Here is a 25,749-nt window from a genome sequence, read left to right on the forward strand (position 1 = left end):
CCCCTACTAAATTTCCAGGTGGTTCTATGCCTCAGCCTAGAAGCAGGGTAGGGGAAATGTGGACGGGAGGAGACAGGCAGGGAGATTCTGTCATTTCCAGTTTTGCACAGGTGCCTGTGAAGAGCATGAGTCACCCAGGGGTCTCTTACTCACTTACCCTTTCCCATGTCAGAGAGGTTCTTCTGGCTCTATAATGAGCCCAGACAGGCTGGTGCCTGGCTTCATGACTCACTGTTCTGTCCCCCTGCTACCTCGATGGATTCCAATGTGGTTTCTCTAATGATCAGCCTTCAGGGTGAGTTTTCTCTAGCTACTTTGTTTCCTTTCCATGAAACTGGTGCTTCTAGTCTGCCATCTTAGCCCAATCCCCTTCGAAATTTTTATTTTGAAAAGGTAAATCATCGATTTAATTTCACTGGATGTTTCATATAAAGATACTGTTTTCAAATACTAATTATATTTGCAAAGCAAAAGAAGAATAAAAACAATATGTAAAATCATCATTTAAACTCTGAATTTCAGAATTTTTAAGTCTCAAAAAGGGGAACATTTTTAGTAATATATTAGGTCAAACCTAAGTTGACTAAAATTATCTAACTGAATTCTTAGCCTAAGCAAAAATCTCATGAATCCATTTTATTTCTTTTTATATTTTATGTTGCCTTTTTTAAGAAAACAATTTATAGAAATTCCAGAATTTTATTTAAGAGGGTATTGTTTTAGTTAGCGGTCTCCAGAGAAACAGAAACAATAGAACATACATAGAGAGATATGAGGAGATTTATTTTAGGAATTGGCTCATGTGGTTATAAAAGAAGTTCCGTGATCTGCCACCTGCAAGCTGGAGAAACAGGAAAGCAGGAAGTATAATTCAGTCCCAGCCCAAAGACCTGAGGACTGGCGATGGAGCCTGTGGATTGCCAATGGTATATGTCCCACTCTGAGTCCAAAAGCCCCAGAATCAGGAGTGCTGATGTCTAAGGGCAGCAGAAGATGGATGCATCTGTTCAAGCAAAGAAAGCAAATTTGCCTTTCCTCTACCGTTTAGTTCTATTCTGTCCCTCAATAAATTGGATAATGCCTGCCCCTCTGTTCTTGCTTGCTGCCTACTTTACCCATGGAAGCCCACAGCAAATTAATTATTTTAAATTAACTATTTTAAATTTCCATTCTGATAATTCCAACACTTCTGCCAAGTCTGATTCTGATGCCTGCTCCATCTCTTCAAACTGGTTTTTTTGCCTTTTAGTAATTTTTTGCCTAGTAATTTTTTCTTGATAGCCAGATATAATGTACTGGGTAAAAAGAACTGCTGTAAACAACAGGTCTTTGTAATGTGGGGGGAGTGGTCTATAGTCCTATACAGTCAAGCATTGCATAATGACATTTTGACAGACTGCATATATGGTAGTGGTCCCATAAGATTATAATACCATATATTTATTGTACCTTTTCTATGTTTAGATATGTTTAGCTACACAAATATTTACCATTGTGTTACAATTACCTACAGTGTTGAGTACAGTAAAATGCTATACAGTCTTGTAGCCTAAGAGCAATAGTTTATACCACACGGTTTAGGAGTATAATAGGCTACACTATCTAAGTTCATGTAAGTACACTCTATAATGTTCACACAATGACAAAAATCACCTAACTATGTATTCCTCAGAACACATTTCCATTAAGAAGAGATTTATGACTATAATTATTTCTGACATTTAGTGATCTTGTGCCTCGAGACTGTGAACTTTACAAGCGTTCCTCAGCTTTATTCTACGCCCTGCTTTAGGTGGGGTAGGATGGCTAGAGTGGCTGAAGTTGGGTATTTCCCTTCTAACAGGTGAGCTAGTCTTTGATAAAACTCCAGCAGGCTAGGCTCTGAGTAACTAGTTTCTCCTGAGAGCAGACCTTATTAAAAAGAACAGAGTGCTCTGGCACATTTTAAAACAGTTTATTTTAGTTTCCTCCTTCCAGAAGCATGAGGGGATTCTTCTTCAATGTTCAGTTCCCAGATATAAAACTCACAGAAGCATGGGTCCCAGGTGAATGTATCCCCCTGGAGTTTTTAGCTCTCAGATGTGCCCACACTGAGCAATTCGTTCATTAAAGTTCAGGTTTTCCTACTCCAGCACTATTTCCTGTGGAGGTTTCTGCGTCAGTATGTTGTGATTCTCTGTATCCACCTGTCTTTTGCTCGAATTTGAGGGGCCTGTGACATCACTTCTCTTAGGGATGTAGAAGAATTATCAATGTTTCAGTTTGTTTCTATTTTCACTAATTAGGATGGAGTGGTTGATTCCAAGCTTCTTACATGAGAAACCAGAAACTAGAAGTCACATCCATTTACTTTTAATTTACATATGTCTTTATATTTAAAAGAGGTTTCTTGTAGACAACATACAGTTGGTTATTGTGTTTTGATCCACTCTGACAATCTCTGTCTTTTGCTGTGTTTAAGCCTTTGATATTTAAAGTTATTATCTACAAAGCTGGATTAATATCTACTATGTTTGTTACTATGTGCTTATTTTAAATAAAAAAATTTAGGATTAGCCCTAAGAAAATAGTCACAAGTAAGATTTTGGCACATGACTGATATAAACCAATTTTGGGTTAAATTCTAAGGAAAAGAGGTTTTCCATTTCTAGACAAAGTGTTTTTCTAAGCCTATGTAATATATCTGTAAGTAATGCCATATGATAAATGGTGTCTTGCTACATTCTGAATGATACAAAAGGTTATGTCTTTCACCCTGAGAAAGAAATGCTCTATGTTCAAGGTCTGGGTCTAAAACAGATTTTGTAGCATGTGACCTAGGGCTGCAGTAAAGATAGATAGCAATGAAAGCAAAATACCTAATGTGTAGCTGTCTACAAATGGATGGACTAACAGATTTAACATAAGGAACACAACAGCAAATCAATTTAATGCCCTTTATTTTCTGATGGGTGCCAAGTCACTTACTACATAAACTAGAATACCAAGTTTTCAGCTAATTGTTTGCTTGAAGAATCATAGAACTTACATTCAAGATTTCATTTACATACAAAATTCACTTGAGGTTTTCTGGTTGAAACTTTCAATAGATTTAAGAATTCTATTCTCTAATTTTTAAATCACCTGCAGTTTAAGCTCATTTGAGAAACTTTTTTCTCCTTCAGAGTACCGTATTCATTTATCACAGCAAAAACGCAGCTTTAAAGGTTTGTTTTTGTTATGGTTGCTGTTTGTTCCCTTATGTTTGTTTGTATGCTTGTTTTTTAAGTATGATATTGAGGGCAGAAACAATCTGAATTCCATATTCGGGTTCACAGGGTATATATATGCTTTCTGTTACATACACACTCCTTAATCACTGCCAGAAAGTGTACTCTTGATCCTTTAGAAAGAAGAAATAAGAAAGTGTAGGGGACTTAAACAAAATCTATCATTGCTATTGGACAAAATAGTTGAATAAGCATGTTCTGCTTTCAACAGGAAAGTGGTTTATAACTACTCCAAGTGACTGTCTTAGTCAATTCAGGCTGCTTCAACAGAATACCACAGACTAGATGGCTAAACAACGAACATGTATTTCTCACAATCCTGGAGGCTGGAGAGTTCAAGATCATGGTGTAAGTAGATTCAGTTCTGTTGAGGGCTTGCTTCTTGGTCTGCAGATGGCCATCTTCCCATTGTATCATCCAGTGGTAGTGAGCAGAGATTGGAGAGCAAGCTCTCTTGTCTTTCTGTTAAAGGCACTAATTACATCCAAGGAGCTCCATCCTTATGACCTATCATCTCCTAATACCATCACATTGAGGGTTAGAATTTCAGTATAAAAATTTTGGAGGGGAGGGCACAAACATCCAGTCCACAGCAGTGACTTTCTTGTAATCTCAGAAGTCTTCTTACGTAACTAAATTGTTGTTCAGAATTCATTTGGTTCCTTTGTGATTTATTGATCATTAATTTAAAATTCATTTAACTTGGGGATGTATTGAAAAATTGACAATGTGAAACTAATTTTGCTATACATTAACTAAAAAAAACACTACCATTAATGAAGTTACCACCCAAACCCAATCACTTTTCTTACATTATCTCATTTAATCCTCAAAACAACTAGAGGTATTCATTTTTACTCTGATTTTGCCAAAAATAAAGTTAAAGCTCAGATACATCACAAAACTTAAGGTCATTCAGCTAGAAAATAGCAGAGCTAATATTTGAGTTTAATTCTGTTTGGCTCCAAGACAAACATTTTTTTCATTTCATTGTATAAGCTCAAATATATCTCTCCTTGCAAATGGATAAATACCACATAATCAGACTTGAAAGTTTTCCATGGTGTTATTCTAAACGATTTTGACTCATTTGAGTTTGCATTTCTTGAAGTTTCTCATAAAAGGTTTGACTCAATTGTTTAAATGCCAGGACTACATTGTCATGCTCATTTTCACATAGTTCACTCAAGGAATCACTGTATAAATGATAATAATAATAAAAATAATAATGAGCCCACATTTTTATAACAATCAATATTATTAAAAGGTTAGCAGAAGTAATTCCCCCCAAAAGCTATCAGATGTAAATATGGAGAAAAAGTATGCAGAATATTAATAAAATGCACAGTTATCTTGTAAAATCTTTACAACATACATCATGTATCTTGAGAAAGATAAAGATATACACCTTCACACAGTTCTTCTTTTCTTTTTTTTTTTTTTTTTTTTGAGACAGAGTCTCGCTCTGTTGCCCAGGTTGGAGTGCAGTGGCGTGATCTGATCTCGGCTCACTGCAACCTCTGCCTCCTGGGTTCAAGCAATTCTCTGCCTTAGCCTCCCGAGTAGCTGGGATTACAGGAACCCAGCTAATTTTTATATTTTTAGTGGCGACAGGGTTTCACCATCTTGGCCAGGCTGGTCTTGAACTCCTGACCTCGTGATCCACCCGCCTCAGCCTCTCAAAGTGCTGGGACTACAGGTGTGGGCCACCGTGTCCGGCCACAGTTCCTCTTTATATTACACCTAAACTTGCTCTGTGAGTTTGTAAGACCACGGAATTCCATATTCTTAGAACCTAGAAGTGTTATTCAACTTCTTTTCTTCTCTCTACACATCTCATGAAAGCCATATGGACTTCCTAATATTGGGACAATTATTTTTAAAAATCCAGTCACCCAATTCAGGGAAAAAAAATTCTGTCCCTATCCATGTATCTTAGGATAGAAGCTGGGGTGAATGAGAGGAGACGTAGAAAAGTGAGTCTCTCAGCTACCTGACATGCTATTCGAGAACTGCAATCAATTGTGATTTGACATTTTGCCATCCTTTTTGTTTTCATGCTCCATCTTATTCACTATAGAGCAGAGTTTCAGTTTTTCACTAGTCCTCAGTGGCTGAATATTAGGAATGATCACATCTTTATCTCTAAGTCTGAAATTCCTCCAGAGTTTCAGACCTATTATTCTATCTGACTGCTCAACATTTCCCCCTGGATGTCTTATAGACAATACGTGACATTTTAAATTCCACTTCATACTTTTTTATTGTCAGTTCCAAAGTCATCATCATGTATTCCCTACTTTCATTAACATTATCATTAACCAAATTAGAAACCCAATTTGTCATAATATCTCTTTCCCCACTGCATGAATTCCTCTTCTTAAATATTTCTCCAATCCTTATCACTCATTTCTACCACCACTGCCTAATTCAGGCCTTCATTTTCTCTCACCTGGAATATGGGTATAGCCTCCAGCTTTAGCTCCCTGCTTTCAGTTTCTCTACCTCTTGAGTTAATCTATATACTCTGCCAGAATAATATCTCTAAAACATAGATCTATGTCATATTCATCCTTAGAAACTCCCCTGTCTCACCTTTGTCTACCATTTTAAATCCAAACTTCATTGCATAACAAATAAGACCCTTCGCATATACAACCAAATTCCTTTCAAGACTCCACACTCACTTCTCAGCATTTTCCCCAATCCCTGTCACAACCTCCACATTCTGTACTCCACCATCATTAGCTTGGGGCCTATCCCTGAATACATCAGGACCTTTAATATTTCTGTACATTTGGATACACTATTCTCCCTGCTTAAAATCTGACTACTCTAATTATTCTACTTAATTATCCTAATTAACTAGAATTATATTAAGTACAATTAATCTACTTAATGAATTTTCACTTCTCCTTTAAGACCTGATTGGAAATTACATCTTCTATAATGCTTTTTCCGATTATAGTAGCATTAATCTTAAAGTTATTTATGTTATCTTAGCATTTTGTGTGTAACTCAATCATAGCACTTACCACATATGACTGTCTACAAGAAAGTTTCTCCCATGACATTGAAGTGCATGGAAGAGTGCCTCTAATACAGTAAGACCTTGATACTTTCATAATGATAAATGAATGAAGGAATTATTTTTCCTGTTTAAACTCTTGTGATCCATTTAAAATCTCCAAAGTTTCTCAGGCTACTCAAAGAGGTTGTAGCCTTGGTAGCTATAAGCCACTTGAGGAATCCTTTATGTGGAGATACTCCAAGTGGGCGAAGTAGGGTCATCCTAAGACTTTCACTCTTTGTAGGAAGCTTCCCAAAGGGTCAGACTCGGCTCAGACCAAGAAAAACCACAAATATGTCCTCACTAACAAGGAACTCTAAATAAATATTCTCCTTCCAAAACTGAATTTATGTGAAAAACCACATACACTTGATAAAGAAGTAAGGACAAGAGGTAAGGAAAATGGAGCTAGACAAAAACTGGATGACCAGTGGAGCATAGAGAAAGGAATGCCCACATAGACTTCATATTTGCTTGGGTCTCTGTTGAGCATTGGGCAGATGAACACAGGAAATCAACGGGAGATGCCAGAGTCTGGGAAAGGCACTGGGTATGAGAAAGACTTAACTGCTTTGAAGTGGATATAAACCAGAGACCTACTGAAGTCATTTATCTGACTCAGTGTGACTGCTCAGCATTTGTAGAAATTGAGTATAGTGAGAGTATAGTGAGGCCCGGAGATTTATGAAGTCACGAGGAAGTGCCTTACAGGCTCTGATCTGAATGAAATTCAATTATAAATGGATTTGAGATGAATCTTAATACAAAAAAAACAGTTTGACAGTGTCCTGAGGAATCGGTCTACAGAGACCTCGGATAGCTGAGTTGTAGAGAACCTGGGAGGCTCAATAGTATCTTCAGAGTGCTCCTTCACGAGAATCACAAACTTACACAAAGGAAGAGCTATATGTTTGCTAAACTATCATTAAATAATTGAGAAAATCAAATTCAGCATGAAACATACCTGATAGCCTGAATGTTGGATGCAAAATCTTTCAAACACTTTAAAAGCTGTCCCATACGCATCCTAAAGAGAACAATATTTCTTAATTAAAAAGTATAAAAACATAAACATAAAAGAATTAACTCAAACTTTAATAGTGGTCTGTCCGTGGCAGTTAATTTATTTGCCAAATACACTACCAGTTAAGCATTCTATTGTATTAATCATAATGAAATTGAGAGGCATAGGTAAAAACCACAAAAAAAATTATTAAAGAGATAATCTGACCATCATCAAAGGGGGAGGGTGAAATATAAAAGTAAAGCTTAGAAGGGTCAATGAGGACTAGAGATTAAAGTGGAAACAAAACAAGTTGATAGACTAATGTTATTTCTACTTAGTTCTTCTACTTTCTTAGTTCTTCATAACTAAGAACTAGACCTAAGAAAAACAGATGTAGCTCAAGATTTGTCAAGAATAGCAGAACATTGAGCAAGATGGAAAATGAGAGTTGCCTGGTGCTTATCTCCCCCACAAAAAGGGACCAAAACAACAGATAAACAACTCTATTTCAACTGGAGTGATTAAGTATGCTGGAGAGCACCAGGGGAGCATCAAAATCCTTGCGGAGCACAGAAGCCCAAGATAGTACCAGAGGCAGGAGTGAGGCACCCTGCCTCTGCCACACTGTCTCTACCAGAAATGACTGGGAGTCAGGGTGGCTTCTTCTTACAGGAAAATGGTATGCAAAAGACTTCCAGCGGTTTCCATAGCCATCACAGATGCCAGCAGTTCTTGCTACGAGAGTCTCCCAATCCTCACAGGCCCAGAATCTATTTTGGAGAGTTGCCAGAAGTTTAAGTAGTTACGTTGCCCCAGAGTAAGAGCCCACATTGTGTATCTCCTCCTTCATGACCTAAGCAGCTATGGCATGATGACATTTTGAAGGTCAGCAGACAATCTTTCTCTCCATCCCTGAAGCCCCACTATCATTTCACATCCAAAGCTATGTGGCAGCCCACCACCCACTGGGGAAAAGGCAGACATGCACAGCAAGAAAACCACTGAACAGGTGGCCAGGCCACTGCACCAGTGCATACTCGTGCTGCATAGCCAGAAGAACCACCATGCCAAGCCTGGCAGCCAGGGCAGAGGTGGACCCACCTCCTGAAAAGACTGCTGCACGCCAGTCAGCCCAGCATGCATTTACATGTGCCATGCCTGACAGCCAGTTCAGCAGAGGCCTCACCTTCCCAGGGACACTGCCACAGAGCCAGCAGTCCCACTACACATGCACTTGGCCCAATATCCAGTTCAGCAGCAGCCCGACCTCACCATAGACACTGCCACAAAGCTGGCCAGCCCACATATGCCTGCACTCAAACCAACAGCAGTCCAACAGTGGTCTTACCTCCCCCAGAGACACTACTGCACAGATGGCTGGCTCACTGCACCCACAGATACCCAGTTCAAGAGCTAGCCTGGTGATAGCCTCACTTCTCTGGAGAGTCCACCATACAGCCTGCTGGCACACTGAACCAAATATGCCTGCCCCAAATAACCAGCTCAGTGCCCCTGCCCCCACCAAAACTATACCACCAACATCTGTAGCCTATCCTCCTGTAGATATCATATAAAAGAACCAAAAAAATCTTGGAGCTAAAGAATTAGAGCTTTAGCAACAGACTAGATCAAGCTAAAGAAATAATTTCTGAACTTGAAGACTGGTCTTTTGAAATAACCAGTCAAAGAGGGAAAAAGAATAAAAAGGAATTAAGAAACTCTATAGGACTTATGGGACACCATTAAATGAACAAATATTCACCTTATGGGGCACCAGAGGGAGAAGTAGAGAAATATTTTGTTATTATTATTAACTAAATAATAGCTGAAAACTTCCCATGCCTTGGGAGATATATACATCTAAGAAGTTCAAAAGTCCCCAATTAGTTTCAACCCACAAAGATACTCTCTGAGGCACATTATAACCAAACTGTCAAAAGTCAAAGACAAAGAATTCTAAATGCTGAAGACAAAAGCATCAAGTCACACATAAGGGAATCCTCATGAGACTATCAGCAGATTTCCCAGCAGAAACCTCACAGGCCAGGAAAGAATGGAATGATATATTCAAAATGCTGAAAGAAAAAGAAAAGTCAGTCAAGGATACTATATCCAGGAAAGCTATCCTTCAGAAATAAAGGAGAAATAAAGATCTTCCCAGACAAGTGAAAGCTGAGGAAATTCATCACCACTAGTCTAGGCTTACAAGAAATTCTTAAGTGAATGCTACAACTAAAAATGAAAGAATTATCATTACTATCACAAAAATATTTGAAAGATTAAAACTCATCAATAGAAGTAAATTCATAATCAAATTCAGAATAACCCCATGCTGTCTGGGTGCTACAGAAATCCTTCAATTCTCTAGTCCGAAAGCTTTAAGTCAAAATAGTCAAAAAACACCACCACCTACAATTAATGACTAAGGAATACACAATAGATAAAGATGTAAATTAAGTCAACAAAAACAGAAATTATTCTGGGGAAGCAAGAAAGTCTAAAATATTTTTATGTGACCAAAGTTAAGTTGTTATCAGCATAAAATAGTCTATTATAACTACAAGACTCTTTATGTTAGCACATGATAATCACAAAGAAAGAACTTAGAGCAGGCACACAAATGAGAAAAAAGAAGGAAATAAAGCTTAGCACCACAGAAAACCACCAAACCACCGACATGAACAACAAGAGAGGAATAAAGGAACAAAGAATCTACAAAACAACCAGAAAACAATGAACAAAATGGCAGATGTAAGTTCTTACCTACTTATAATTACCTTGAAAATAAATAAAGTCTCCAGTTAAAAGATACAGAGTGAATGGATTTTATTTTAAAGGTAACATAGTAAAATCCTGTCTGTACAAAAAAGAAAAATAAAAAATTGGCCAGGTGTAGTGGTGTGCACCTGTAGTCCTAGCTACTCAGGAGGCTGAGCTGGGAGGACTGAATGAACCCAGGAGTTTGAGGCTGCAGTGAGCTATGATTGTGCCACTGTACTCCAGCCCCGGTGATATAGAGAGACTCCATCTCTTAAAAAAATTAACTCAATGTACGACTGTATGCTGACTACTAGAGAATCACCTCACCATTAAAGACAAGAATAGACTGAAAGTGAAGGAAGGGACAAAGATATCCCATGCAAACAGAAATCAAAAGTGAGCAGGAGTAGCAATACTTATATCAGATAAAATGAACTTTAAGACAAAAACTATAAAAAGGACAAAGTCATTATATAATGATAAAGAAAGCAATTCAACAAGAGGATATGGCATTGTAATTCTACATACCAAAACATCCAAATATATAAAGCACATATTATTAGATCTAAAAGGAGAGATAAACTGCAGTATAATAACATTAGGGATTTCAATATCCCACTTTCAACAATGAATGGGTCATCCAGGCAAAAAAATAAAGGAATCATCAGAATTAAACTGCACCATAGACCAAATTGACCTAATAGCCTTTTTTTAGAGACAGGGTCTTGCTGTGATGCCCAGGCTGGTCTTGAACTCCTGAACTCAAGTGATCATCCCACCTCAACCTCCCAAAGTGCTGGGATTACAGGTGTGGGCCACTGTGCCTGGCTGATATTTTTTACAAAATATTCTATCCAACAGCTTCAGAATGCACATTTTTCTCAACTGTACATGGAACATTCTCGGATAGATCATATGTTTGATCACAAAACAAGTCAGAACAAATTTAAGAATATAGAGATCATATCAAGTAACTTTTCTGAGCAAAATGGTATAAAACTAGAAATCAGCAACAAGAAAAGCTCCAGAAAATTTATAAATACATGGAAATTAAACAATTACTCTTAAAAAAAAACCCCAACAGATCAATAAACAAATTAAAAGGGAAATTTAAATATTTCTTAAGACAAATGAGAATGGAAATACATCATAACAAAACTTATGGAACACAGAAAAAGCAGTTCTAAAATGGAATTTATAGCAATAAAGGCCTAAATCAAAAAAGATTTTCACTAAACAACCAAATGATGCACCTCAAGAAACTTAATATACAAAAACAAACTAAACCCAAAACTGGTTGAAGGAAAGAATAAAGCTTAAAGAAGAGGTAAACAAAATAGAGGCAAAAAATGCAATTTGAAAGGTCAATGAAATGAAGATGGTTTTAAAAAGATAAACAAAATTGATAAACCTTTAGCTAGACTAAGAAAAAGAGGGAAGACTAAAATAAATAAAATTAGATATTAAAAAGGAGACATTACAACAGTTCCACAGAAGTACAAAAAATAATAAGATACTATTATGAACAACTATACACTGACACATTTGATAACATGGAAGAAATGGCTAAGTTCCTGGGCATATACAACTTCTGAAAATTAAATAAAGAATAAATAGAAAATCTAAACAGAGCAGTAATGAGAGAAGAAATTGAACTAGTTTTTCATCAGAAAAAAAAAAAACCCCACGACTTGATGGCTTCACTGCTGAATTCTACCAAACATTTAAAGAAGACTAATACCAATCCTCTTTAAACTATTAAGGCAATTTAAGAGGAGGGACTACTTCCAATTTTTTTTTACGAGGCTAATATTATTCTGACTCCAAAACCAGACAAGGATACGACAACAACAACAAAAATTATAGGCCAATATCTCTAATAAACACAAATCCAAAAATTCTCAACAAGGTACTAGCAAACCAAATTCAAAAGCACATTAAAAATGTCATTCAATAAGATCAAGGGGGATTTATCCAGGGAATGCAAGGATAGTGCAATATATGCAGATCAATAAATGAGATAAATCACATTAACAGAAAAACAAAAACCATATGATCTTTCAATAGATACAGAAAAGGCATTTGACAAAATTCAAAACATCCCTTCATAATAAAAACTCTTAACAAATTAGGTATAGAAGATATGTACCTCAACATAAGAAAAGCCATATATGACAAATCCATAGCTAACATCATACGATCAGGAATAAGACAAGGATGCCGACTTTCACCATTTTCATTCAACAAAGTACTGGTAGTCCTAGCCAGGGCAACCAGACAAGAGAATAAATAATTAAAGACATCAAAATCGGAAAGGAAAGAGTCAGATTGTCCCTGTTTTCAGACAAGATCTTATATACACGAAACCCTATAGACTTGATGAAAAAGTGTTAGAACTGATCAACAAATAATATAAATTTGCAGGATACAAAATTAATACACAGAAATCAGTAGTGTTTCTATGCAACAATAGCAAACTGTCTGAAAATAAAATTTTTTTAAACAAATTCATTTACAATAGCTACAAAAAATTAGATAATAAATAAACAAGAAGGTAAAAGATCTCTACACTGAAAACTGTAAAACATTGATGAAAGAAATTAAAGAGGACACTTAGAAATGAAAAGATATTCCATCTTCAGGGAATGAAAAAATTAGTATTGTTAAAATGGCCACACTACCCAAAATGATCTATAAATTTAATACAATCTCCATTAAAATACCAATGACATTTTTTACAAAAATAGGAAAACAAAATCCTAAAATTTGTAGGAAACCACAAAAAGTCCCAAATATGCAAAACAATCCTCAGCAAAAAGAATGCAGCTAGAGGTATCACACTGACTTCAACACAATATATACTACAAAGCTATCATAACCAAAACAGTATGATTCCATCATAGAAACCACATACTTTGACCAATGAAAGAGTAGAAAACCCAGAAATAAATCCACACATTTACAGCCAACTGATTTTTTATAAATTAGCTTTTCCCTCATGTGTGCCAAGAACACACACAAGGGAAAAGGGAATATGTGTTTAATATGTTATGCCATTATATTATACGTTAATATATTATATGCTATTATATATGTGTTTAATAGGTTATGCTAATATGTTATATGTTAATATGTTAATAACATATTAAATATAATAGCACAATATAATATGCTAATATGTCAATATATGATGCTGGGAAAATTAGATATACACATGCACAAGAATGAGACTAGACTCCTACTTCTCACCATATACAAAAATGTACTCAAAATGGTTAAAGACTTAAATGTAAAACTTGACACTATAAAACAATTAATATGGTTTGGCGGTGTCTCCACACAAATCTCATCATGAATCATAACTCCCACAATTACCACGTCGTGGGAGGAACCCAGTGGGAGGTTATTGATTTATGAGGGCGGGTCTTTTCTGCATTGTTCTTGTGATAGTGAATGAGTCTCATGAGACCTGATGGTTTTAAAAACAGGAATGTCCCTGCATAAGCTCTCTTTTCTCATCTGCCACCATGTCAGATGTGCCTTTCACCTTCTGCCATGATAGTAAGGTCTCCTCAGCCATATGGAACTCTAAGTCCAATAAAACTTTTTCTTTTGTAAGTTGTCCAGTCTTGGGTATGTCTTTATCAGCAGTGTGAAAATGAACTAATACAGCAAATTGATACCAGTAGAATGGGGCACTGCTGAAAAGATAACTGAAAATGTGGAAGTGACTTTGGAACTGGGTAACAGGCAGAGGTTGAAACAGTTTGGAAAGCTCAGAAGAAGACAGGAAAACGTGGGAAGGTTTGGAACTTCCTACAGACTTGTTGAATGGCTTTGCCCAAAATGCTGATAGCAATATGGACAATAAAGTCCAGTCTAAGGTGGTCTCAGATGGAAATGAGGAAACTGTTGGGAACTGGAGCACAGGCAGCTCTTGTATGTTTTAGCAAAGAGACTGGCAGCATTTTGCCCCTGCCCTAGAGATTTATGGAACTTAGAACTTGAGAGAGATGATTTAGGGTATCTGGAGAAAGAAATTTCTAAGCAGCAAAGCATTCAAGAGGTGACTTGTGTACTGTTAAAGGCATTCAGTTTTATAAGGAAAGCAGAGCATAAGAGTTTGGAAAATTTGCAGCTTGGCAATGCAATAGAAAAGAAAATCCCATTTTCTGAGGAGAAATTTAAGCCAGCTGCAGAAATTTGCATAAGTAACAAGGAGCCTAACGTTAATACCCAAGACAATGGGGTAAACATCTCCAGGACATGGCAGAGGTCTTCACGGCAGACCCTCCCATCACAGGCCTGGAAACCCAGAAGGAAAAAGTGGTTTCATGGGCCAGGCCCAGGGTCCCTGTGCTGTGTGCAGCCTAGGGACTTTGTGCCCTGAGTCCCAGCTGCTCCAGCCACGGCTGAAAGAAGCTAATGTAGAGCTCGAGCCATGGCTCCAAACGGTGCAAGCCCCAAGACTTGGTAGCTTCCACATGGTGTTGAGCCTGCAGGTGCACAGAAGTCAAGAATTGAGATTTGGGAACCCCCACCTAGATTTCAGAAGATGTATTGAAACGCCTGGATGCCCAGGCAGAAGTTTGCTGCAGGGGCGGGGCCCCCATGGAGAACCTGTTCTCAGGCAGTGCAGAAGGAAAATGTGGGGTCAGAGCCCCCACGCAGAATCCTAAGTGGGGCACCACCTAGTGGAGCTGTGAGAAGAGGGCCACTATCCTCTGTACCCCAGAACGGTAGATCCACTGAAAGCTTGTACTGTGCACCTGGAAAAGCCACAGACACTCAATGCCAGCCTGTGAAAGCAGCCAGGAGGGAGACTGTACCCTGCAAAGCCAAAGGGGTGGAGCTGCCCAAAACTATGGAAACCCACCTCTTGCATCAGCATGGCTCAGATGCAAGACATGGAGTCAAAGGAGATCATTTCGGAGCCTTAAGATTTGACTGCCCTGCTGGATTTCAAATTGCATGGGGCCTGTAGCCCCTTCGTTTTGGCCAATTTCTCCCATTTGGAATGGCTGTATTTACCCAATCCTCACACCCCCATTGTATCTAGGAAGTAACTAACTTGCTTTTGATTTTACAGGCTTATAGATGGCATGGACTTGCCTTGTATCAGATAAGACATTGGACTGTAGACTTTTGAGTTAATGCTGAAATGAGTTAAGACTCTGGGGGACTGCTGGGAAGGCATGATTGGTTTTGAAATGTGAGGACATGAGATTTGGGAGGGGCCAGGGGCAGAATGATATAGTTTGCCTGTGTCCCCACTCAAATCTCATCTTGAATTGTAACTCCCACAATTCCCATGTGTCATGGGAGGAACCCAGTGGGAGGTGACTGAATTATGGGGGCAGGTCTTTCCTGAGCTGTTCTCCTGATAGTGAATGATCTCACAAGATCTGTTGGTTTTAAAAATGGGAGTTTCCCTGCACAAGCTCTCTTATCTTGTCTGTTGTCATGTGAGACATACCTTTCACCTTCTATCATGATTGTGAGGTCCTGGAACTGTAGGTCAAATAAACCCCTTTCTTTTTAAATTGCCCAGTCTTGGGTATGTCTTTATCAGCAGTGTGAAAACAAACTAATGCAGCCATTAAAAAAAAAAAAAAAAAAAAAAAACCAGCAGAAAAACTTCATGATATTGGACTTGGCAAGGATTTTTTAAATAAGATCTCAAAAACACAAGTAATAAAAGCAAAAATAGATAAAAGAGATTACATCAAACTAAAAAGTTTTCCACGGCAAAGAAAACAATTAACAGAGTGAAGAGATAACCTGTAAGATGGGAGAAAAATATCTACACACTATACATCAGACAAAAAGATTCATATCCAGAATACATAAGAAACTTAACAGCAAAAAAAATCAATTTAAAAATGGGCAAAAAACTTTAACAGACATTTCTCAACAGAAAGTATACAAAAGGCCAACAGGTATATGAAAAAATGTTCACTTTCACTAATCATCATGAAATGCCAATCAAAACCACAATCAAATACCACCTCACTCTAGTTAGCATGGCTATTAATAATAAAAAGACAAAAGAAAGCAAGTGTTGGTGTGAATGTGAAGGAAAAGGAACCCTTACACACTGTGGGTACGATTATAAATGAGTATATCCATTATCTAAAACAGTATGTAAATTCTTCAAAACATTAAAACTAGAATTACGATATGATCAAGCAATCCCACTACTAGATATATATCCAAAGAAATTAAATCAGTATGTCAAAGAGATATCTGCACTCCCATCTTTATTGCCACACTATTTACAATAGCTATGCTATGGAATCAACTTAAGTGTCCAACAGTGGATGAATAAAGAAAATGTGGTACAAATACACAATTAGATACTATTCAGCCATAAAAAAGAATGAAATTCTGTCATTTGTGGCCACATGAATCAATCTGGAGGACATTATGTTAAGTGAAATAAGCCAGAGACAGAAAGAAAAATATTGCATGATATCACTCACATGTAAAGTTTAAAAAGAAGAAAAATTAATATAATAGAAGTAGAGGGTACAATAATGGTTACAAAGATTGGGGAGGGGAAGAGAGAGGAGAAGGTGGGCAGAGATTGATCAACATGTACAAAATTACAGTAAGTAGACAGGAGGAATAAGTTCTAGTGTTTTACTGCACAGTAAGGTACATATAGTTAGCAGCATTGTATTGTAGATTACAAAGTAGCCAGAAGAAAGGTTTTGAACATTCTCACCACAAAAAAATGATAAGTGCATAAGGTGATGGGTACCCTGGCTAACCTGATTTGATCATTATGCAACATGTATGTTTCAAAATATCAAACTGTATCCTATAAATATGTACAGTTACAATATGTCAATTTAAAAGCTTTAAAAAGAACAGCATTTAAATATTTAAAACTTATTTTGATCAGAATTATTTAAAAATTTATGTAAAATACATATATAATTCCTGAATCACTGTTTAAAAGCATGACTTTCCCCATTTCTACCTACTTGTTTCCATGGCTAAATTCTTCACTTTCCGTGTGAATTCTAAGTATTCATCCTTCTTTACTGCTTTGCAAAATGTTTTCCATGTCAAAGAACTAGAACAAGTGTCACTTTCTAACAGACACCTGCTAAGTTAACTTTCTCATAATGTAAGTTTCAGATCTTTTCCCTCCATGTCACATTTGTGGGAAAAAATAAATATTAATTTATTTCATAAAAAATATTTATTTCATTAAAAATATTAATTTATTTCATAAAAAATAATATTTGATATACTCCTGGAAATCAACATTCTTTCTTAATGAATAATTAGTGTAATGGTAAATTATACTAATAATTTAGTATAGTTTATTACTAAATTATACTAAGAGAAATGTTAGTATAATTAAAATATCTTCTGAGCTTTGTAATATATCCAAATTTTCTGTCTTCAGAATTACATTCACCAGAACTAGTTCAAGTACCAAAATTATGGTAGTAGCCCCAAAATCCCAAATAATACTGGAGTTTCTAATCACCAGAAATCAGTCTTCTACGAAGTGATCTAGTATGTTTTTTATGATTCATCTGTATTTTAAACTCTTAAAAAGATTATGTATTAAAATTTCTATTAAAAAATATATAATATAAATTTATGTTTATATAATTATATAATGTAAATTATATGCTGTTCCATATATAATATGAATATACAATAATAAAACATAGATATATATGTATGTATATATTTTACAGAAACATACCCATAAACCTACCCATTTTTTTGGTCTAATCTTGTCAAGCAGTTGTGTTTATAGAAATTGAGCACATATGCATTTAGTGGCATTCTCCTTCCTCGGTTATCTAATTTCCATGGCCACGGCAGAGGAGCCTGAGTGCCACTAACACCAATTGTGCGCAGGATGACCTGAAGAAAGACATTTTCTATTACTTCATTATTGATACGTAAAGAGTAACTGTTTGCAGTTTGAGATTTCTTTTGTATGAATCTGTTTCTTAAAAGACGTTCTGAAGAAGTTGAAGTGAAGGAGGCAGGCAGGGGGGACTCCCATGGGAGTTGAGGGAAACAGGGCCCATTACAGTGAGGGAAAGGGCATGTTACAGACACTGGCCAGTGTGACACTAAGCATGCCTCGGGAATGGGCAGCCCCGCTGAGGGAAATAGGAACTCTCGCAGCATACTGAAGGCAATTTCAACCATCCAACTACAATACTGTTAGCAACATTCACTAAGGAAAAATAAATAGAAGCTGATTTTAAGGTAGAATTTTCATCATTATCTTAACTGGTGCACAGAATGATCTTGAAAGGAGTGTCATGTAGCTAGTGTCTCCCTGTGCTCACAGGGAGAATAAAATGAAACAGCACAAACCTCTGGGCTCCAGAGAGAAGAAAAAAGTGGAGGAGGAGGAGGTAGAAGAGGAGAAAATGAAGAGAAGCAAAACAAACAAACAAAAACTAAGTCTCCATGGTTCTGGGCACATTAGACAAATTAATCTGTACAGAATCAGAAGAAATCTGCAAATTCTGCCAGTGCATGGGTAAAATTAAACTGTGGAGCAAGTTGGAATAAAAATACAAATTCAGGCCAGGCATGGTGGCTCACGCCTGTAATCCTAGCAATCTGGGAAGCTGAGGTGGGTGGATTGCTTGGGCCCAGGAGTTCAAGATCAGACTGGGCAATATGCTGAAACCCATCTCTACTAAAAATATAAAAAATTAGCTGTGCATGATGGCACGTGCGTGTAGCTGCAGGTATATGGGAGACTGAGGTGGGAGGATCACCTGAGCCCAGGAAGTTGAGGATGCAGTGAGCTGAGATAGTGCCACTGCACTCCAGCCTGGGCAACAGAGTGAGACCCTGTCACAAATAAAAAGTGGGGAAAGGGAGGGGAGGTGAGGGGAGGGGAGGGGAGGGAAGGGGAGGGGAGGGAAGGGAAGGGAAGATGTATAAGTTCAATGAGAAAAATACGTAATGTAGAATTTGTAACTTTGAAGAAGTTGTTTATCATCTGTGTTCTTTTCTATTTGTTTACTCTGGGTATCAAATAGCTTTGATATCTATATTCTTTTGGACAAACTTTTAAATAATTTAACAGTTCTTTTAAAATGTCAATATTTCTAATGAACCTGAAATCACATTAGCAGCTATTACAATTTTGGTTAACAAAATTTTTAGATATCAACCCAAACTGTGCAAGAAGATTCATGGTTTTTAAAAATTCCTTTAAACGTTACATATGCGAAAATACTTGAAGACCATATTTGACATGATGTGTGACTCTCTGACCCAGGGATAAAATAAGCCAGTGCACAATGTCAATCTTTCTTATTAAATATATTCAATGTGGAATTTATTTCTCATATTTCAAGTTAAATCTAAAATCTTCCAGCATGCTAACATTTTATCCAGAACCTCCCAGAGGTTCTAATGTGGCCGGCCCCCTTTGTAGACCACTGTCCCCAAAGATCCATGTGGTCTGGAGTAGAAAAAGCACTATGAGGTCTATGATCAATTTTGGAAAAATGTGAGGCGCTTTCTTTTCCTCTTCCCACAGCAAACCTGTGGCAAACCTCATTAACAAAATGAGAAAAGGCCGGGCGTGGTGGCTCACGCTTGTAATCCCAGCACTTTGGGAGGCCGAGGCGGGCGGATCACGAGGTCAGGAGATCGAGACCATGGTGAAACCCCGTCTCTACTAAAAATACAAAAAATTAGCTGGGCGTGGTGGCGGGCGCCTGTAGTCCCAGCTACTCGGAGAGGCTGAGGCAGGAGAATGGCGTGAACCTGGGAGGCGGAGCTTGCAGTGAGCCGAGATTGCGCCACTGCACTCCAGCCTGGGCAACAGAGTGAGACTCCATCTCAAAAAAAAAAAAAAAAATGAGAAAAAACAGTGGTGTCTGAAATTTTAGACAAAGAAGCAGGGTTTCTCAGGCCAACTCCATAGAGCATAAAATCACACTGGCCTCCAGGGCTTCATTCTCTTAGACAATGATGCTCATCAGTGGACATTTTTCAGTGTTTTGGGTTTGAGGTCCTATCAAGGCTTCACAGCAATGTAACCCCACTCTGTCTGTTAAACACATTTTGTGTATAAGACATATCCTTCACTTACCTGGTTGATAGTCTCTGGTCGAAGCAAATCGTTATCTGTGTTCCCCGAAAGGCAAACAAATGGTGAAATGGCTACTCTTCCTTCCTTGCAGCTCATCAAGTGAGACACGAGTTGGGAGTCTTCACATTCTTTACCTGTGAATTCTGACCATTTTGGACTAGGTCACGTTAGGTTTTAAAAATCAGCCCAAATGTTAACCCTTTTAAACTCACTGTAGGTCAAGCCACAGTAGGTGACATTCATCTCATCAGAATGAAAACTGATTGAGATATGGTGCATAAAGTCATTAACACAGCTTGGCACAGAGTAATCATTCAATCCATGTTGACTATTAAATTATTATCATTACTCTTTTTTATTACCTGTTATTTTTGCCTATGAACTGAGATATAACCTCAGAAACCTCCTAGACACGACGTTCAGGCAGCTCCTACCAGTGGATTTGGAGCTGGCATAAGAGATAAAACAGAGGTTCCGTCCAGTGAGTACCATCTCATTGGACTTGGAAGGCACCAAGTCATGCACTCAGGCCTGGCTCCTTTTTCCCATCATGACACAATCACACACTCCCATCATCTTTTCTCTGCACTACTTTCCTTGCTTCCACCATTATTGTCTGCATTTGCTCATGCTGTGTCCTACATCAACAAATCTTGAGTAACTACAATGCTTACCTCCCTGTCTTTTACTCCAGCTAAGACTATATTAAGAGACAGGGGAATATGGGAATCATTTTATGGCTCCACCCTTTACTCTTAGTCCAGCTTCTTCTTTCCATTTATTCTCCCCTAAGAGTTTCCTGCTATAAAATTGAAATTTGGAAGCTTAGTTACTTTGCAATACCAGTTACTCCTCAACCAAGAACAAATAATTGAAGCAAACAATGACATTTGCAATGTCCACTAGAACTTTCCGTAATGATAGAAATATTCTACCTCTACTGTGTCCAAAGTAGAAGCCACTAGCACTGGAAAGTTAAAGTGACTAAAGCTAAAGTGACTAAAGAATTAACTTTTCAATTGTTTTATTTTTAATCAACTTAATTTAAATAGTGACATGTAGCTAGCTGGTGGCTACCACATTGGGTAGAATAGACTTACACGATGTTAACTATGTGCCATGCACTGTTTTAAGAACCTTATAAACATTAATATACACAATCCTCTAAAATTCTGTAAGCTAGGTAATATTTTTAGTCATTTCATTTTACAGATTAAAAAATTGAGACACAGAAAGATTAAGTAACTGGCACGAGACCTCATGGTTAATAAGTAGCAGAGCCAGGATTTAGACGTTGGCATTCTGCTTCCAGAGTTCACATTTGTAACCACTATGCAACTGCCTCTCAGGGGAAAAAAATGCCAGAAATTATGCCATTTTCTTTTTCATCTGTCACTTTTTCTGATCCAGTTTTCCAACCTGCACAGATAGGCAACCTTCCATCAAAATGGTTCATGAATGATTTTATTTTTTTCCTCCATTGCCCAATTAATACTTGGTAATTATAACGGTTTTTTTTAATTGGAAAACAGAGCCATTACCACACCCTACAATGGGCTAAATTGTTTTCTGAGGATAAAACAGTTGGGTTAGCACAGCTGCCGTGTAATAAGCTCCTTTACCAGCTTTGAAGCATCCAATATTCAGAGGCTTTCTTAGCCAAGATTGTTTACTCTTTAAATTGTTCCAGAATGGAACTAAAATTTGCTTACTGATTCTTGACAAAGGGAGTTGATACTCTTTTGTCATGTTCACCGACTTGGAAGCAATCAGTAGGAAGGAGGCAAAATCCTTCATTACTGCCAGGTTATACTCATGTAAAGCAGCTTTAAAATCCTCCGGGAGTTCAGCAAGGATCACCTATGGGCGAAATACATTTCAGAGAGATCTCTTTACTTTTATTTAAAAAATTAAACTGCGTGGTGATAAGATTGCAGCATAGTTCTGTAGATTGATGTTCATTCATCGAAGCCCTTGATTACTTTATTCACCTGTGAGATTAAGATTAAATTTCCTTTTGATTTCAACCAACATTTACAAATGTAAATATATTTCCTAAAAAAAAAGGTGTTTTGACTCCACGTAGCCAAAACCACCAATTTAATAGAAACATGTCCTACACTGATCTTAAACTTAGGTATATTTCAGAGACTTGAGGGACATATTTAGAGAGCAAGTAACAAGTTAGTGTAGCAATAGTAGCATCAATTCTTTATTGAGTTCAGATTATGTGCCAACACTGTGCTGTGCTGCCCCAAGCACTTGTTATGTTAGCTCAATTAATCCTGAGAACAGCCCTATGCAGTAAACATTTTCATCTACATTTTGTACATGAGGGAGCTAACCCTCACAGAGGTAAACTTGTTCTAAATCCGACAGGTAGTAGATAGAGAAGTAGCTGGTATTGCAAGCTAACTCAGCTTCCAAATTTCATGTTTAAAAACAAATTCTTTCAGAATTAGGACTAGAAGTTTCTTTAGTGTGGGTTAGAAATAGCTATGACATTAGAAATGTTCCTGGTTTTCTTCTGTTACCATTATGGGTTTATTATTTATTTGATATTTTCCTTAATTTATTCATACCCTGTACTTTTCCAATAATTGAGGTATTTTATAAGGGTAAAGATAATATAATATGATCATATAAATCAAAATTTGGTAAAAAGAGTCCGGGCGCAGTGGCTCACGCTTGTAATCCCAGCACTTTGGGAGGCCGAGGCGGGCGGATCACGAGGTCAGGAGATCGAGACCACGGTGAAACCCCGTCTCTACTAAAAAGATACACAAAAATTAGCCAGGCGTGGTGGCGGGCGCCTATAGTCCCAGCTATTCGGAGAGGCTGAGGCAGGAGAATGGCGTGAACCTGGGAGGCGGAGCTTGCAGTGAGCCGAGATTGCGCCACTGCACTCCAGCCTGGGTGACAGAGCGAGACTCCATCTCAAAAAAAAAAAAAAATTTTGGTAAAAAGGAAAGAAAAACAAGACAGACAGACTAAAATGGGGCACAAATTATATTCTAAGATTCCTAGGAGCAAGTGTGAATGACACATTTCAGAATGTCTATGAGATAAACAGCTATTTATTCTCAGCACTAATATCAGATAAGAATTTTCCAGGGGGATTCTTACAAAAGGCAACTGTGTGGACATAATAAAGAATGCCCCTACCAACTCCTTACAGTGGATAGTATGACAATTTCCACAAGCCTACCTCGGATTCAGCTCTATCTGTGGATGGACCAAGACAAACAAATTGACAGGTGCAGCTCTACACTCTGGTCAAAGTGATATGGTCTCTTTACTGCCATGCCTTCCATTTCCTACCACTGTGCCACTGCTGGACACCGTTCTAGGGCAGCACGTGCTGCTTGCCATGTACACCTTGTGTTGTCTGCCACCTTCTCGAATGTGTATGCTATACAGCTCCATCAGGAGAGCAAGCTCTTGGAAAGTAGCAACTATGTTTCCCAATCATGATTTTTGCTACAGTTTACACATATTTATTGCTCAATAAATCTTTGCTAATTGACTAATATGGAGCAGTTATCCCAAATTATGGTACATAATATGAGAGGTACATGAGATGATTTAGCATGACACACAGAACATTAAATAATTATAAATCAGTTTTAAAAAATAAAAAGTGGGCTGGGCATGGTGGCTCATGCCTGTAATCCCACCACTTTGGGAAGCCAAGGCGGGTGGATCACTTGAGGTCAGGAGTTTAAAACCAACCTGGCCAACCTGATGAAACCTCAACTGTACTAAAAATACAAAAAAATTAGCCAAGCATGGTGGCGACTGCCTGTAATCCCGGCTACTTGGGAGGCTGAGGCAGGAGAATGGCTTGAACCCGGGAGGTGGAAGTTGCAGTGAGCTGAGATTGCACCACTGCACTCTAGCCTGGGTGGGTGAGCAAGACTCCGTCTCAAATAAATAAATAAATATAAATAAATAAAAATATCTTCTTTCCAGTCCTCTTCTATTCTTTCTGGTCACCCTAGAAAGTCCAGAGGCAATAGACCACCATTGTTTCTCTGAAAGTTTATAATCTCTTTTTGTAGCAAAGAGAGAGCAGCTTCAGCTGAGAACCATGTTAACCGCATCTATTCTTATGGCTTCCTTAGTTTTGAAACCAAAGATCCTGTCTTTCTATTTACAGTAGTAGTAAATATGAAGTTTCCTTTTAAAATACTTTAAAATGTGTATGCATTTAAGAAAAGGATTAACAGTTCCAGTGGTTTGCAATGTGGATATATGTCAGTAACCAAAATTGGGTGCTCAAGTCTGGAGGTATATCCAGAGGCATTGTGAGGTCAGAAAGCCTAGATTAATGCTAATTGCCTTTTTGTTCTCTGTTCATTAGGGTTACTGGATAGAAACAAGCTTCTTCCACATTCCCAGGTTCTAATGCACATTTTCTTGGGTTTTGTTTGCTTGTTATTATTTTGTTGTTGTTGTGTCTTTAAAAAAATAAGAAATTGGAAACAAACAGTGTTACAAAAAAACTTAGAAAATAATTTTTCTTTCAGTCTCTCAACCCTTAAGTTAGGGGATTCCTTCTTAGGTGACTACCTCAATATTGTCTGAAGAGGACATTAGAGTTCATAATGTAATTCCTTCCCTGCACCCCCATCCCTAGCTGTAAACAATCCCAAGGGAACTATAGGTTCAGCAGTAGGGCTGTCATTCTATTTAAATGACTATTTGTGTATGTAATCTCTGTTGCTACTGAATTACATAATTTGCTCCAATAAAGTGAAAAAACTTTAGGGATAAGAATTGTTTGTTAGATCAGCAGGGGAAGATGTTTGAACTAAAAATTAAATAGAACTCTAATTATGAAAAGACAACACTATTAAAACAAATGGAGTAGCTTATATTAATTTAACCCTGTAGGTACCGAATGCTTTCCAGTAGCATACATTTAATAACTATCATTATTACATCATTGTAAGTATAACAAACTTTACCTTTGACTGAGAAAAACTTAAATTAGCATTTTGGAATTTTGCTGGAATATATTTTCTTCCAAACAAATTTGCCAATACTAACACGAGCTTTTCCATCACATCTTGGGAAAATTGTCGTGAGCCTATTGAAATAAAGAGCATTATTGTAAATAAGAATAATGTTGATTCCATGTATTTTGTGCTTAAATTTGTTTTTATAGTACATTTCTTTTTGTTGAAGGCAAAATTTTCTAGTAAATAAATACCTCAGAAATTGACCATATTTGCCACACTATGTGCACATTTTTTTTTTTGCGTAAGACAGGAGCTTTTATATTCTGTGACTTGTTTTTCATCCTTGCTATACCCACCCTAGTTTCCACCCCAGTTCCCACCCCAGAATGTTTACTAACTGGTTTCCTGACTTGCACTCTCCTTTCTTCAGGCCATCTTGAGAGTGATCAATCTTTCCAAAGCATGAATATAAGCATATCCCTCCTTTACTCAAAAATCTTTGAGGGTATCTCAATGGCTAATTGAAAAATCCAGGTTCCTTGCCCTGCTATTTAGGGTGTTTCAAATCCTGTCAAAAC

At 37.4% G+C, this 25,749-nt stretch overlaps 1 protein-coding gene across 14 annotated transcripts in view; it reads right to left on the minus strand.

The window, feature by feature from the left end:
- Nucleotides 1-25,749, minus strand: part of DDX60L (DExD/H-box 60 like) — a 153,961-nt gene that overhangs the window by 35,656 nt on the left and 92,556 nt on the right. For 9 of the 14 annotated variants that reach the window (XR_010120607.1, XR_010120606.1, XR_010120604.1 and 6 more), the window contains 5 exons: nucleotides 25,178-25,299; nucleotides 21,920-22,067; nucleotides 20,208-20,350; nucleotides 17,847-17,998; nucleotides 7,304-7,366 (listed from right to left, as the gene is read on the minus strand). Coding sequence is in view for 5 of the 14 variants with exons in the window: in XM_055276354.2 (XP_055132329.1) it covers nucleotides 4,336-4,465; nucleotides 7,304-7,366; nucleotides 17,847-17,998; nucleotides 20,208-20,350; nucleotides 21,920-22,067; nucleotides 25,178-25,299 (758 nt within the window). In the remaining 9 variants the exon portion in view is untranslated. Of the gene's footprint in view, nucleotides 1-2,922; nucleotides 4,466-7,303; nucleotides 7,367-17,846; nucleotides 17,999-20,207; nucleotides 20,351-21,919; nucleotides 22,068-25,177; nucleotides 25,300-25,749 lie in introns of those variants that run through there. The other 5 variants (XM_055276354.2, XM_063638361.1, XM_055276351.2 and 2 more) reach the window with 1 other exon arrangement.

This window comes from Symphalangus syndactylus, chromosome 4, assembly GCF_028878055.3.
Source record: "Symphalangus syndactylus isolate Jambi chromosome 4, NHGRI_mSymSyn1-v2.1_pri, whole genome shotgun sequence".
Lineage (NCBI taxonomy): Eukaryota > Metazoa > Chordata > Mammalia > Primates > Hylobatidae > Symphalangus > Symphalangus syndactylus.